The 14,196-nt window shown below is 45.9% G+C and overlaps 1 protein-coding gene across 3 annotated transcripts in view; it reads left to right on the top strand.

Annotated features, from left to right (window-relative positions):
* Window positions 1–4,237: 4,237 nt before the first annotated feature.
* Window positions 4,238–14,196, top strand: part of PCDH19 (protocadherin 19) — a gene marked incomplete at its 3' end in the record, with an annotated part of 94,304 nt that continues 84,345 nt past the window's right edge. For 2 of the 3 annotated variants that reach the window (XM_080910937.1, XM_080910936.1), the window contains exons 1-2: window positions 4,238–6,387; window positions 9,976–10,303. In XM_080910937.1, the coding sequence (XP_080767063.1) occupies window positions 4,241–6,387; window positions 9,976–10,303 (2,475 nt within the window). In that variant the 5' untranslated portion in view covers window positions 4,238–4,240. Of the gene's footprint in view, window positions 6,388–9,155; window positions 9,297–9,975; window positions 10,304–14,196 lie in introns of all 3 variants that reach the window. The other variant, XM_080910935.1, reaches the window with a different exon arrangement.

Below are 14,196 nucleotides of genomic sequence, written 5' to 3'. Positions count from 1 at the left end.
GCATCATCCTTTTTTAACTTAAAGGGGAACAGATCGCCTTAAAGTTTACAGCTAAGAGCTTCTAAGCATAGCATGCAAACATTTTAGCATGCTGCTAATTGTTGTATTTAAATAGTCCCAGCCATATTTTAGAAAGCTGCCAAACTCAGAACTCACATCCCGTGATCAGATAGCAAACCCATTTCAAATGCCTTTTTAGACCTTTTTAATTAGACCAAACTGCACTCCACCCCCCTGCTCGCTGACATCAAAGGTAAATAACTTATGATAAATCAAATGGAAGCCTTCCTTCAGCAGCCCATGAGGTGCGCGCGCTGCCTGCCATGTCGTCATGTCACGCTCTCCCACTACTTGCCCATTTCTCTAACGGTGTCTGAAGAAAAAAAAAAAAAAAAAAAAAAAAAAAAAAAAAAAAAAAAAAAAAAGCTGGGCGGGCCACGGGACTGATTCCCTGAAGCCACCCTTTCAGCAGTCTACCCGCAGCTCTAAATGATGAAAATGAAATGATTCTCACTGCAGATGCCTAGGGTTTCTCCCTGATGTTCTGGGCTGAATTGCATTCTAATGTGAAACAAACCCCATAAGCCAAGTGGATCAGTCACTTTCTCCTTGGCCTTGGCTTCACTTTCAGACGGTCCAGTCTCAACCTCACTAGCAAAATATTTTATTTATTTATTTATTTATTTATTTATTTATTTATTTATTTAGCGAGAGGCGGCTGTCTTCCCACTCCCATCACCAAGGTAAAGGCTGCTAAACTAGCTCCTTTGGATGATGTATTCTTTTAGGCAGCTGGGTTTCTCTTTGCAAGAAGATGGCAGGGTTTTTTTTGGTGGGGGAGGGCAACATTATGTGTCCAAATCTATTTTTCCTTCTCTTGTTCAATTTTTTTGAAGAGCAAAAACGAGTCTCATTTTGTGACTACAGGTTCGGGCTAAAGTCGCAGAGCTAATTATGAGTTTCTTCAACCAAGACTTCCAAATAACAGAGACTAATAACTCAGAAAGGAGGTTTGCTCTATCCAAGAATTGTGAATTCAGAAGCTGTTCCCCACCCTCAATCTGTAATTTAAAAAACAAAACAGAACAAAATAAAACAAAAAAAGGACAAATGTTCATCTCATGGAGCCCGCATTTGATTCTTTCCGCTTGCGATCTTAATTAAGAACCTTAGATCTGGGCGGGGAAGAGTCCACCCCTGTCTCTAGGGTGCTTTTGGTCCAGAAGGCAGACTAAGCTTGATGTCAACCCTGGCCACGCCAGCCTCCAGCTTCGGAGCATTGGCAAAGGCCACAGCTGCCACTGCCACCCAGGGAGAAGCGGAAGCCCCCAGACAGAGCAGTCTCTGGGGAACGCTGAGCGCCCACCATACCAGAGCGGGGACCTCGACGCGCCCACCCCATAGCTTCTGTCCCTATCCAGGCTCTTTAGCAGCGAGGTGGTGTCCGCTCCGCTGGCTTTTCTCAAACATAGTTGTTTATAGGAAGCTAAATTATCCTATAAGGTTGGGTGAGGGAGGAAAAAATGTAGCCAGAACCCTAAGAGGATAAGTCCTTAAGCCACCGATCCCTTTTGATTAACTAGAGACCTGAGACCAGAGTGAGCGGACCAGCAGCCCTGCAGCAGCAGCAGTTGCTGCTCCTTTCTCTCTCTCTCTCTCTCTCTCTCTCTCTCTCTCTCTGTGTGTGTGTGTGTGTGTGTGTGTGTGTGTCTGTCTGTCTCTGTCTCTTTCTGTGTGTGTGTGTGTGTGTGTGTGTAAGTCTGTGCGCGCGCGTGCTGGGGTGTTCCCAGGATTGTCTCATCTTCTCCTTGAGGAGGGACAGGGATAATGGTTTGGGTGGGTGGTGGCCCTGCTCTTGGCAAAAGTGCAGAAGATACACTGGCCAAGAGCTTGATGAATGACCAGAGCAGGAGCGCTTGCTCCTTTCTTCCACTACCCGAGAATAAAAGAAAACAGAAACAGAAATGCTGAAGAGTGAGACAAAGGAGAGAGAGAGAGAGAGAGAGAGAGAGAGAGAGAGAGAGAGAGAGAGAGAGAAAAGAAGAAGAAGAAGAAGGAGGAGGAGGAGGAGGAGGAGGAGGAGGAGGAGGAGGAGGAGGAGGAGAAAATATTGCTTTTAAGATATGAAGATACGTGAGGGAGATAAACAGCATGAAAAGAAAAATCAAACCCTCATCTTTTTTCTGTAATCTCTGCAAACAAACAAATGCAAGAGGGGCTCAGTTCCTAGTTGGACTGAGCTTCAGTGGCAGCACAGCTCAAATCTGGCCCATTCTCCCTTCCCTACTCAGCTTGTCCCATGCCAGTCAGGTACCCCCCCCACACACACACCCTCAGGGGCTCTGCAGGCCTGGTACTCAGTTGGGCCGGTGTGTAAGTTTCCGCTTGGCTCCGCCTCCCTCCAACCCCCCCCCCCCCCCCCCGCCTCGCGCCTTGGTCCCGCCCCAAGACCGGAGCTGCTGGGCGGCGCGCTGATTGGCTAGTGGCTGGCGTAGCCGGGCTCGGCAGCTCGGGCTCTCTCCAGCTCTCTCCAGACTCCTTGGCCAGTAGTTTGCGGCATCGGGAGGAGGAGCAGCAACAGCAGCAGTAGCGGCGGCGGCTGGCTGAGAGGGGAGACGGGCGAGCGGGTGCAGACCGCACCAGCTACCGCTCACCATGCCTGGCTTGCCCGGGGGGCACTGGCATTCACTTCCCTAGCCCCTCTCAGGCGGGCGCAGTGTCCTCCCTGGATTTCCTGCTGAGCCGATTCATCTGAGACCCGAAACCTCCCACCCCAAACCCATTTCTCCCTGCTCTCTCATACTCCACACTCACACTTCCCATCCACGCACGCACTCTTCCTCCCTTTCGAACATCCACCACGAACAGACCTCCCTAGCGCGCGAGCGCCAGGGAGGAGGAAGCCCTTAGCCGGGCGGACGGCGCTTCTCCTGGAGGATGGGATCCAGACTCTCCGGCAAGTAAACTTTGGAGGCGACAAAAACCCTCGACCCTGGCAGCTGCCCACGCGGACCCCAGCGACAAGGGGCTGAACTAAGGAGGGCTTTCTTTGGCGGCGGCGGCAGCGGCGGCGGCGGCGGCGGGCAGCGGCGGCGGCGGCTGCTGCGGTCCTTGAAGCGACACCCCAGCCCAAACCTAGGAAGGCAAAGAAGCCCCGGGTACCGGCGACTGCAGCCCCGCCTCTCCTGGCCGGTACTGTAGTTGCTTCCTTTCTTCACCTTTCTATTCCCCGTGTCCCTTCCCCGTCCCCGGGGCAATTGGAAAGGACTTAGATTTTCTTGGACAAATTGCCATCTTCCCGTTTTCATAAACTTAAGGCGGAGGCCTGGGCTGCGTTGGTAACTTTGATTTCCGAGATATAGACGCCCGCAGACCCACAACTGCTCTGTGGGAGGAACCCTGCATCCACCTCGGATCCTGGGCAAACGTACTCCCCCCCCCCCCACACACACACCCTCGGACACCAACCTCAGCGCCCAAGAGAGCACTCTTGCATCTCTCCCCTCCCCCTTCCTCGGCCCGCCCCGGGACAGCCCTCAGCTCTGCCAAATCCCCGGGAGCCCACGGATCTTGCTAGCAACTCAGACTTCTGCCTGCGATCCCCCCTTTCTCTCGAGCAGGCCTGGAAGAGGCCAGAGTGGCCCCCCCGGATCCCGGAGGGTGCGTACCAGGCGGGAGCTCCCTCCGCAGTGAGCAGGGCGCGCTGGGGGGAGGTCCTTGCGCATGCCAGGTGCACAGACTGCGCTCTCGCCTGCCCCAGTGCCGGTGCGCCGCGGCGGGTCCGGCAGTGCCTGAGAGGCTGCGCCCCCACAGCCTTCCGCGTCCGTGCCCCAAGTACACTCCCGACTCTGCTGCTTGTGGCCGTCTGGGGCGTGCGAGCGCCACTCGATCCGCAGCCCTGCGCCGCTGCGGCCAGTCCCGCCTGGCTAACTTTGAAAGGGGAAAACTGAGTAGCCGGGCTGGAGGGAGGGGGCTCGGGGCTGCGCGGCGCTCCCTGGGCACCCCGGAGCCCCCGGGCCCCCAGACAGTCCCCGCTGAGACCACTGCAACCTCAGCATTGGAGCCGGCGCGGGTTCACCCCGTGCGCCGCCGGGCCGCCCTGGGCGGGACTCCTCCCGCGGCCTCCGGGGCCACCGGGCGCGCGCAACAGGCGGCCCGAGCCGGCGGGAAGCTGGAGCGCCGGCGGCGGCGGTCTAGGAGGGGTGTGGAGAGGCGAGGCCAGGCAGAGCCCCGCGCAGCCATGGAGTCTCTCCTGCTGCCGGTGCTATTGCTGCTGGCTGTACTATGGACGCAGGCGGCCGCCCTGATTAACCTTAAATACTCGGTAGAAGAGGAGCAGCGCGCCGGGACGGTGATCGCTAACGTGGCCAAGGACGCGCGAGAGGCAGGCTTCGCGATGGATCCCCGACAGGCTTCTGCTTTCCGCGTGGTGTCCAACTCGGCTCCGCACCTGGTGGACATCAACCCCAGCTCGGGCCTCTTGGTCACCAAGCAGAAGATCGACCGAGACCTGCTGTGCCGCCAGAGCCCCAAGTGTATCATCTCGCTAGAGGTCATGTCCAGCTCAATGGAGATCTGTGTGATTAAGGTGGAAATCAAGGACCTGAACGACAATGCTCCTAGTTTTCCGGCCGCACAGATTGAGCTGGAAATCTCCGAGGCAGCCAGCCCTGGCACGCGCATCCCACTGGACAGTGCATATGACCCGGACTCAGGCAGCTTTGGTGTGCAGACCTACGAGCTCACGCCCAACGAACTGTTTGGCTTAGAAATAAAGACGCGGGGTGACGGTTCGCGCTTTGCTGAACTCGTGGTGGAGAAGAGCCTGGACCGCGAGACGCAGTCACATTACAGCTTTCGCATTACGGCGCTCGACGGAGGCGACCCACCACACATGGGCACAGTTGGCCTCAGCATCAAGGTGACCGACTCGAATGACAACAACCCGGTGTTTGGTGAATCCACCTACTCAGTGAGCGTGCCTGAAAACTCACCTCCCAATACACCTGTCATCCGCCTCAATGCCAGCGATCCAGATGAGGGCACCAACGGCCAAGTGGTCTATTCGTTCTATGGTTATGTCAATGACCGCACGCGTGAACTCTTCCAAATTGACCCACATAGCGGCCTGGTCACTGTCACCGGTGCGCTAGACTATGAAGAGGGTCATGTGTACGAACTGGATGTGCAAGCCAAAGACCTGGGGCCCAACTCTATCCCCGCACACTGCAAAGTCACTGTCAGCGTGCTAGACATGAATGACAACCCGCCAATTATCAACCTTCTGTCGGTCAATAGTGAGCTTGTGGAGGTGAGCGAGAGCGCCCCCCCGGGCTACGTGATTGCCCTGGTTCGGGTGTCTGATCGCGACTCCGGTCTCAATGGACGTGTGCAGTGCCGCTTGCTGGGCAATGTCCCCTTTAGGCTGCAGGAGTATGAGAGCTTCTCCACTATTCTCGTGGATGGACGGCTGGATCGAGAGCAGCATGACCAGTACAATCTTACTATTCAGGCTCGAGACAGCGGGGTGCCTATGCTTCAAAGTGCCAAGTCTTTCACTGTGCTCATCACAGACGAGAATGACAACCACCCACACTTCTCTAAGCCTTACTATCAAGTCATTGTGCAGGAGAACAACACTCCTGGCGCCTATCTGCTCTCTGTGTCTGCCCGCGACCCTGACTTGGGTCTCAACGGCAGTGTCTCCTACCAAATTGTGCCATCACAGGTGCGAGACATGCCAGTCTTCACCTATGTCTCTATAAATCCCAACTCCGGTGACATCTATGCGCTAAGATCCTTTAACCATGAGCAGACCAAGGCATTTGAATTCAAAGTCCTGGCCAAGGATGGAGGCTTGCCCTCACTGCAAAGCAATGCCACAGTGAGGGTCATTATCCTCGACGTCAATGACAATACCCCGGTCATCACTGCCCCACCTCTGATCAATGGCACTGCTGAGGTCTACATTCCTCGAAACGCCGGCATAGGCTATTTGGTGACTGTAGTGAAGGCCGATGATTATGATGAGGGCGAAAATGGCAGAGTCACCTATGACATGACAGAAGGTGACCGAGGTTTCTTCGAAATAGACCAGGTCAATGGAGAAGTCAGAACCACTCGCACCTTTAATGAGAACTCCAAGGCTTCCTATGAGCTTATAGTGGTGGCTCATGACCATGGCAAAACATCTCTTTCTGCTTCTGCCCTCATCCTAATCTACCTGTCCCCAGCTCTTGATGCTCAAGAGTCAATGGGCTCTGTGAACTTATCCCTGATCTTCATTATTGCTCTGGGCTCCATTGCTGGCATTCTCTTTGTCACTATGATCTTCGTGGCAATCAAGTGCAAACGTGACAACAAAGAGATCCGGACCTACAATTGCAGGTAGAGCCAAGTTTTCTTTCTTGTCTGTGTTTTGAATGAGTAAGATGTGTGTATTTGTGTCTGTGTAAAACCCCAGTGCTTTTGCTTCCTATTTAAATGCATGCAGCATACCCACAATGCTTCTTTGTGGAGGGTGAGAAGTTTGTGACAATCTAAGTTGATCAATTCTTTTGATCTGACAATTTGCTGGAAGACAATCATTTACTGTTTGAATGGATTTTGTCACATAATGATGATGAGCAGAAAAGCAATTATCATTTTAAAATTTGCACAGCTGTCTCCAATGAAGTTAAGGTAGAAAAATGAGGGGGAGGGAGGGAGAACCAAGGAGTGAGAGAGGAGGGAAGGAGCGAGAGCTCAAGAGAGACAGATTTTCATATTTGTAGCAAAAGTTCTATGGGATCATGGTTGGAAGGCTTCATTTTCTGAAGCACAGTGCTATGCAGAGAGCTGAAAGGATGGGGTACTGGCAGCTGTCTTGTTCAGCAAGAGCTCAGAGTAAGAGCTTATGATGGGAAACAGAGGAGATGGAAAAGAGAAAGCAGTGTGCTGGAGAAGCAGGTCATTAGTGGTTTTGAGTGTATTCTTGGCTTTTTTTGTATCTAGTCCCCAGACATATGGCTATACAAAGTGAAATTCTGTCAGGCATCTGTATGTTTTCAAATATCTGCTTGGTTGGTGTGTGAAGACCAAACATCCCAATGAGAAACAAGACTTTACATCCAGATGTTTCACTAAAAATAGCAATCTTCTGGAGTTGGCTATGCTTTCCTCTAAAGTGGGACTGTGCTGTGGCATAGAGATCTGGTCCCTACCAGTGGATGTCACTATGGGCTATTGTGTTACAGTTTCTCTGAAGCCTGTGTAGGATGTGTGTGGGGGCGGGGAAACAAGAGGAGAAGGAAAAGAAGAGAAGTAGAAACTTGAATGGCATGTAATGTAGCAGTTTAATAGTCTTGATTAACACATTGAGGTTCTTGCTGAAGACTTCCTTGCAATTTGATAGAAAAAAAATAAGTCTAAATTTCTAGAATTCAACTTAAGATAATGCACATATTTTTTCCAGCAGTGTCTCATCGAAACAGTTGAAAAAAGTTATTTTTATTTATTTATTTTTTTACTTTGCTGAAAATGAATGATGCTATTTCCAGCCAAGGTGTGTGTGCTTGTGTGTGCTTTCAACACACCTACACATCTACTGTATCTCGGACCATCTGTGCTTGCATGTTAATCAGTCAAAATACGTTCCTGTAGGTCTGATTTGTATCTGACACCATGTGAAATACACACTTCTGTGAATCAGAGCTCCCTGAATATGGAACAGCCATGCAATTATTGTTTCCCTTTTACTATTCTCTGCATTACACAAGTTAGTAGACAAATGCTAACCACACATGAATATCAATCAGGTGCCATAAAAGAGCAGCTGCAATGCCTCATAAATGCTTTAATCCTGTTACTAGTGAAATGGCCATGACTTTTCTTTCCTTCAGTACCAAGTCACTTCAGATGGGAGACAAGGAAATTAATATTGCTCTTACCTTTGAAACCTGTGACTGCCAGTGGAGATTTTTATAGAAGAAAAATGCAGGTGCAATAAAAATGTATTTATATGGAGATAATGACAGAGGGGACTTTTTTTAAGCCATTTTCTCAGCATAAAGTAAATGCATAAGACCCTTCCCATGATGAAAAAGAAATCAGCTTGAAATAAAGATATTGAAGGCTTTGCCACTTCTTGGTGATATATGACTAGAAGTAAGAGCTCTTTCTGAGAGCTTGCCAGGGAGATCATTAAACAAGGAAGAGCATTTGAACTGAGAAAAAGAAAAGTGCAAAGCCCAGTGCTCTCCAACTTCACCCAAATGTGTATTTTGTAAAGCACTCTTCCCCATGATGGCTTGCGATTAATGAAGTACAGTTTAATTAAATAATTGGTCAATACAGAATGGGCCATGCATTGAATGCCTCTGAATAATTGGATGGGGCATTGCCAAACTTACCCACCATGGGTAAACAAAATGATTAGAACTTCCCATTGATTCAGTAAACAGATTAGAAAAGAAATGTAACCCTAGTCCTGAAGTTTGGGGGGGGGTGTTTATCTGCCCCTCGGTCTCTGTATCACCAATTTGCCATCTTTGCAAGTCAGACTGGGCAGAGAGTAAAAGGTTGAGGTGAAATAAATTGCTTATCTCTAGGTAGATTCTGGGGACAGAGCAATAATTTGCCTTGGTAGATATGGGTAGATATGCAAACTCCCCATTTGCCCAGGCCTCATAGAATCCTAAAGTTCAGGAGGGGTTTCTAGTTCTTTGCTCCTGCAGGACCTCTTCCTGAAATGCATTAATTTGTGACATGATCTGTAATTGCTGCTTGAATTGGTTTCCTTTTTTTTTTTTTTTTTGTATTCTGACAATTAGCTTTGTCAAGTGAGAGAATACAGACACACTCTTTCAATTGTAAAGTCCAACCTGTATTATTTATAACGTTATTGTTTTGGTGATTATTGCTCAGAGATTGAATTCTCAAACAATAAACTGAAATCATTATGTGCAAAGTAATACATGACATTGAAAATCTGGCTACATTTTAATGTATTTCTTTTGACAATCTCTTAATGCTCCATGTCTTTGGTGCATGTTCCTGGGCCTGTGTCAGTGTTAATTAAATTGAGCTTTTTATGTTCCAGTTGCAGCACAGCTGCTTGTAGGTACACCTGAATGGAGAAGGATGCTGAATGCACTAACCTTTAAATTCCTTTGCAGTAATTGTTTAACCATCACTTGTCTCCTGGGCTGTTTTATAAAAGGACAAAACAGCAAGTGTCTGCATTGCATCTCGGTTTCTCCCATTAGCGAGGAGCAAGACAAAAAGGCAGAGGAGAAAGTGAGCCTAAGGGGAAAGAGGTAAAAAGGCATTTTCCCCTCATTCAACTGGGTTTGGCTATCAGATTTCTCTAGGAGAGGAGGGGGAAGGGTGGAAAGTAGAAGGGAGCTGGGCTAGGGCAGGGAGGAGGGTGTGGATGAGCAGAGTTAGGTGCTTTTGGAAGACAGGGTCTGAACCTCTACTCTAGTCTAGAAGTGATTAGTTTAATCACAGAGGAAGCAATCCATGGTGTTTGCCACACTGCAAATTCCTGGAGGCACTGGCAAGGGCTTTTCTTATTTCCCTCTATCTCCCTTTCTGTTAAATTGGCACTTACTTTTTACCCAGTACTTCCTTTAGGTTCCAGGGAAGCATCAGATTTGAGCATTTTCATGCTCTCCCCCCATAGGCTCAACTTTCCCTACCCTCACCTCATGCTTACTGGCCACTCATAATGAACAATTTCAAATTGAAATATGAAATTCTCTTTGGGAAGGGTTGGTGGGAGGCAGGAGGCTAGTCTGTATAATATGAAAACTTCATGGCCCTCAGCTTGTTTTCGCATGCAAAAAGCACAGGGAGAAACTCGATGATGTAATGCGCCAGAATAAGGAGCTGGAGCAGAGATGGGGTGCAACCCTCTGGGGTGCTTAATGTTTATTCATCAGTTCATGGTCTGGGAAGGTGTTATCTATTCGTGCTGCCTTTTCTGTCACATAGAATCGCTGAGTACTCCTATGGGCATCAAAAGAAATCAAGTAAGAAGAAAAAAATTAGTAAGAATGACATCCGCCTTGTACCTCGGGACGTGGAGGAGACAGACAAGATGAATGTTGTCAGTTGCTCCTCCCTTACTTCGTCCCTCAACTATTTCGACTACCACCAGCAGACACTGCCCCTGGGCTGTCGTCGCTCTGAGAGCACTTTCCTGAATGTGGAGAACCAGAATCCCCGAAACACCACTGCCAACCACATCTACCATCACTCCTTCAACAGCCAGGGCCCACAGCAGCCAGACCTGATCATCAATGGTGTGCCCCTGCCTGAGGTGAGTGCAGCAAAGCAGTTCTGGGAGGTCTTCCCAGATCTCTTTCTAGAGCTGCTTGCTATCGCATGGGCCATTCTGGAGGCACATCCCTTGTCTAAGCCCATTTTCACACTCAGCATTTGCCAATAGTCCTTTTAGGGACAAATAGTGATTCAACATAAAGGACTTTTGTATAAGGGATGGTGTTGGGAGTCTGAACTCAAATGATCTGAACCTTGACATGCCTTCATAATGTCCCAACATAGTAAAAGATGGCTTCACCTGTTGCAGATGCTTAAGAGCCAGTGCTACTGGCTTGGAGACGGAAGCAGTTTAGGGTTGCCAAACAGTACTGAAAATGAAAATGAGAGAATCCAAAAAAAAGTGTGAATCCCTGTAATGTTTCAATTTCATTTTCCTCTTGTGGTTAAGAATCCCAAAGGCACTCCACACTGCTTTTTTTTGGTATTTTTCTTGTTTTGTTTTATACCATCTATCCTGCTGAGACTGTGGTCAAATAGGATACAAGCAATAAATTTTTAAAAGTCACAGTGCTAGTTCTTAGCAGTTCTGGTAATGTCTGACTGTTGAGGAGGTTGAAACTGTCATTAACATGAATAGTGTATGAAGTAGCCATGCATTTGAATCAACAGTTTCCCTTCAGTTTGCTTGTTTTCCTGGAGGTATTCTTTAAAAGCACAATGTGGCCAAATGTTTTTGGTTATTTAAATAATTTTGGAGAATAGGATGATATACCAGTAATGGTGATAAGGTTGGGGGAAAAGGGGGCTGCATAGAAGGCTATAAACAAGTCCCTAAGTTGCTTTAATTTTCATGAAATGCTTAAGTTCCTCTTTGGTTGGAAATTTGATATACTGGAAGACATGATCCCTTCCTAGTTGCTATAAAAGATGTTCTATAGATTTCAAGTGGAATTCAACAATTTTTCAGGGTACTTGTATAGACATCATCTCATTAGAAACTGACAATCAGATATCTTGATAGATTTCTCTTTGGTGGAAGATAAAACAAAGGTTTAGAGATGCTGAGGGACTTGCTCAGACCCAGAGAGCAGATCACACAGAAAGGGAGGAGAAGATCATCTTGCTCTCTACTTCTTAAGTGTTTGAATATTACTTACTCCCTTTAGAAATGATTCAGACTGATACAGGTAGGCAATCATGGGAACATAAAATGGACCCATATTGTTTATATCAGTTTTGTAGGGCAAAGGGTACTTAGGACCATTTATCTTGTTTCATTGTGTCTCCTAGTTCCTGGAAAATAATTCCTACTAGAATTAAAAGCATAGAAAACGAAGTATTTTTACTGAGCAATTCAGCAAAAGCACGGTATTTTGAATATATAATTCTATAAACAAAGAGTTATTGAAAGTCTAGTGTTGTGTCAGGTAAATTCAGTTCTATGTATTAACCGCTATTACTGCCAGGGTCTCATAAATTACTTGGAGAGATACCATGGACCTCTAATAGTTTAGCACTGGAGATAGAGAGGTAAGGGTTTGCAGTGGAATCATATAGATCATGATTTTGAATTTAGGAGTGACCTTTTTCTATGGAACCCCTTTGTATCCTCGGTTTTCTCAACTAAAACAATGGGTAAATCTATCATGGAAAGTTTCCAAGAAAAATAAAACATGATTGTAAAGGATGTGTCTGGCTTATAATTGTCCTTAACTTTGTTTTACGTGAAAATTGGAGAATTACCATTGGTAACAGATTATTCACTTGATTATGTCTTTCCAGTCTGTTTGACCAAAGAGGAAGTTAGGCTGGTTCTATGTAGTTAATAAGTACGCACTGGTGACTAGACTATTGATTTATAGTAATTCTTGAACAATGAAGTTGAAAAATGTGAACATTATGTATTCGGTTGCTGGTTTGTTATTGTTCAGGATGGTGGACAAAAGTATTGAATCCTAAAGATTCGATGATCATTTTACAATCAATTCAATTTCCTGAGAAAAGAGAGTCATGCTATCTATTGAATATGTGGGCGAAACAGGAGATAGTAACTGTGATTTCTTGGTTCTCTTAATATTTTGGTGTCTTTTCTGAGTTTTTTTCTAGGGCAGGAAAACAAAGAATTTCAGGAAGCTAGTCTTAATTTTGATGCTTTCCCCGACTTTTAAAGCCAGATACTCTCTTTGTCCAACAAAAGTCCACTGATCCGGTGTATAGGGTTAGGCTGAGGTTATATGTGTATTACCAGTACACGATTCTGGAAAGTTCAGAGTCAAGCATCCACCAAGATATTTAACTTGTATTGATCATGAAGTTCTGATTAAGGAAAACAGCACTTCTCCTTTTCTTTCATACTAGAAGCCCCTGAACTTTTATTCAAATGACATATATTGAGTGTGTGTTCGTTATAAGACACTTCTCTATGTTCTGTAGCTCCAAAGACAAATAGAAATAAAATAATCAAAAAATACAATGAATGCACAGTTTAAAGAGGTCAACTTCTAAACAAGTAGTTTTCATTATGGGATGCTAAGTGTTACTATTTTGTGCCATGGACTTCCTAGAATAATAATGTTCGGATGTATTTTCTACATTTATAATTTTCCCATTAATTAGCTAATTCATCCAAGAAACAATTCACTTATGAAGCAATTATGGTACAGAATGGTACATGCTATGATGTAGTAAGTAGATGATTCTATGGAAATTTCTCTTAAGTTATATAATGACATTAAATTATCCTTTATATTATTTCATGAAACCATTTCTATTTGTTATTTAACTCAAACCAATAGCAATCATTGCATGCATAGAATGTGGCAAACATTGCATCTGCTGTTTTCTAGTGATAAAACACTGGATCTTTGACGTCAGAGAGCATTTTAAAAAAAGACAATTCAATTTTAATTCTGGATGGTGTCCCCTTCCTAAGCATATAATGTGTGACATTCTTACTCTTTAGATTGGGACCATTAGATTCTTCTGCTGTGTTACCTTTTATGACACATGATCTTTATTATTTAAACAGTGAGAAAGCTTATTTGAAATATCAAGTAAGACTCAGAACCAGTGTGTTTGCCCATTGCTGCTTCCAACTCCACTTCACTTTGAGATGGATCGTCACTGTATTAAATCAAATTACTAAGTACTTTTATAATGCTCAGTGCCCTCAGCTATGTAGCAGGTAAGCTTGGAGATTCCAAATACCTGTAAGGAAAGAAACTTCGGCTTTCAGAGTATTCAGTCTAGCTGGAGAGGCAAAATCTTTTGAAGGATTCAACTACTAAATGGACAATGCAAAGATGGTGTTAACCACCTGTTCCTTTGTATTTAGTATTACACTAAGATCTACTCAGTATTTCTCCCTCCAAGGCAACCCGGATATCATTTTTATGTAAATTTGCTGCTGAGCTATCTAGGCTTGGTGCTGAATTGAATGAAGGTGGCTCAAACAAAGAGCTGTGTGCATGCTTCTCAAGTGCTCTACCATTAATTATCCTTATCCTTGAGGGTGGCTTTTTTAAAATCCATAACATAGTTACCTTTGAATGTTGTCAGGTATGAGAACTTGGGAACAAGGCTTTGAATGTGGTTAGGTAAAGGGAGTGGAGCACTGGTCTAGAAAATTGGACTTTCTTGTACTGCAGAGATAGCTTCCCATAGAACCAGAAATGAATATTTTCCTGTCCTCTGCTGTTGCTTGGGATGTTAGCCACAACAATTTTAAGCAATCTTAAGATTTTGTACACAAATATGAGAAGGTAAAGTGGAAGGTGTCTTTACTGTTTGCATAAGGCTTTTGTAGAATTAGTGATGCCTTGTGTCTTAAATATTTTAATTTCAAAGGTGTGGTTCACATTCTTTGGCATCCTAGTTTATATAGCTTATAGAGTTTATTTGTAAATGAGATTGTGTATGTGTTTGTGTTTG

This window comes from Micromys minutus (assembly GCF_963924665.1).
Source record: "Micromys minutus genome assembly, chromosome: X".
Lineage (NCBI taxonomy): Eukaryota > Metazoa > Chordata > Mammalia > Rodentia > Muridae > Micromys > Micromys minutus.
Note: the sequence above shows the minus strand (reverse complement) of the source record. Positions and strands in the feature narration are given on the sequence as shown.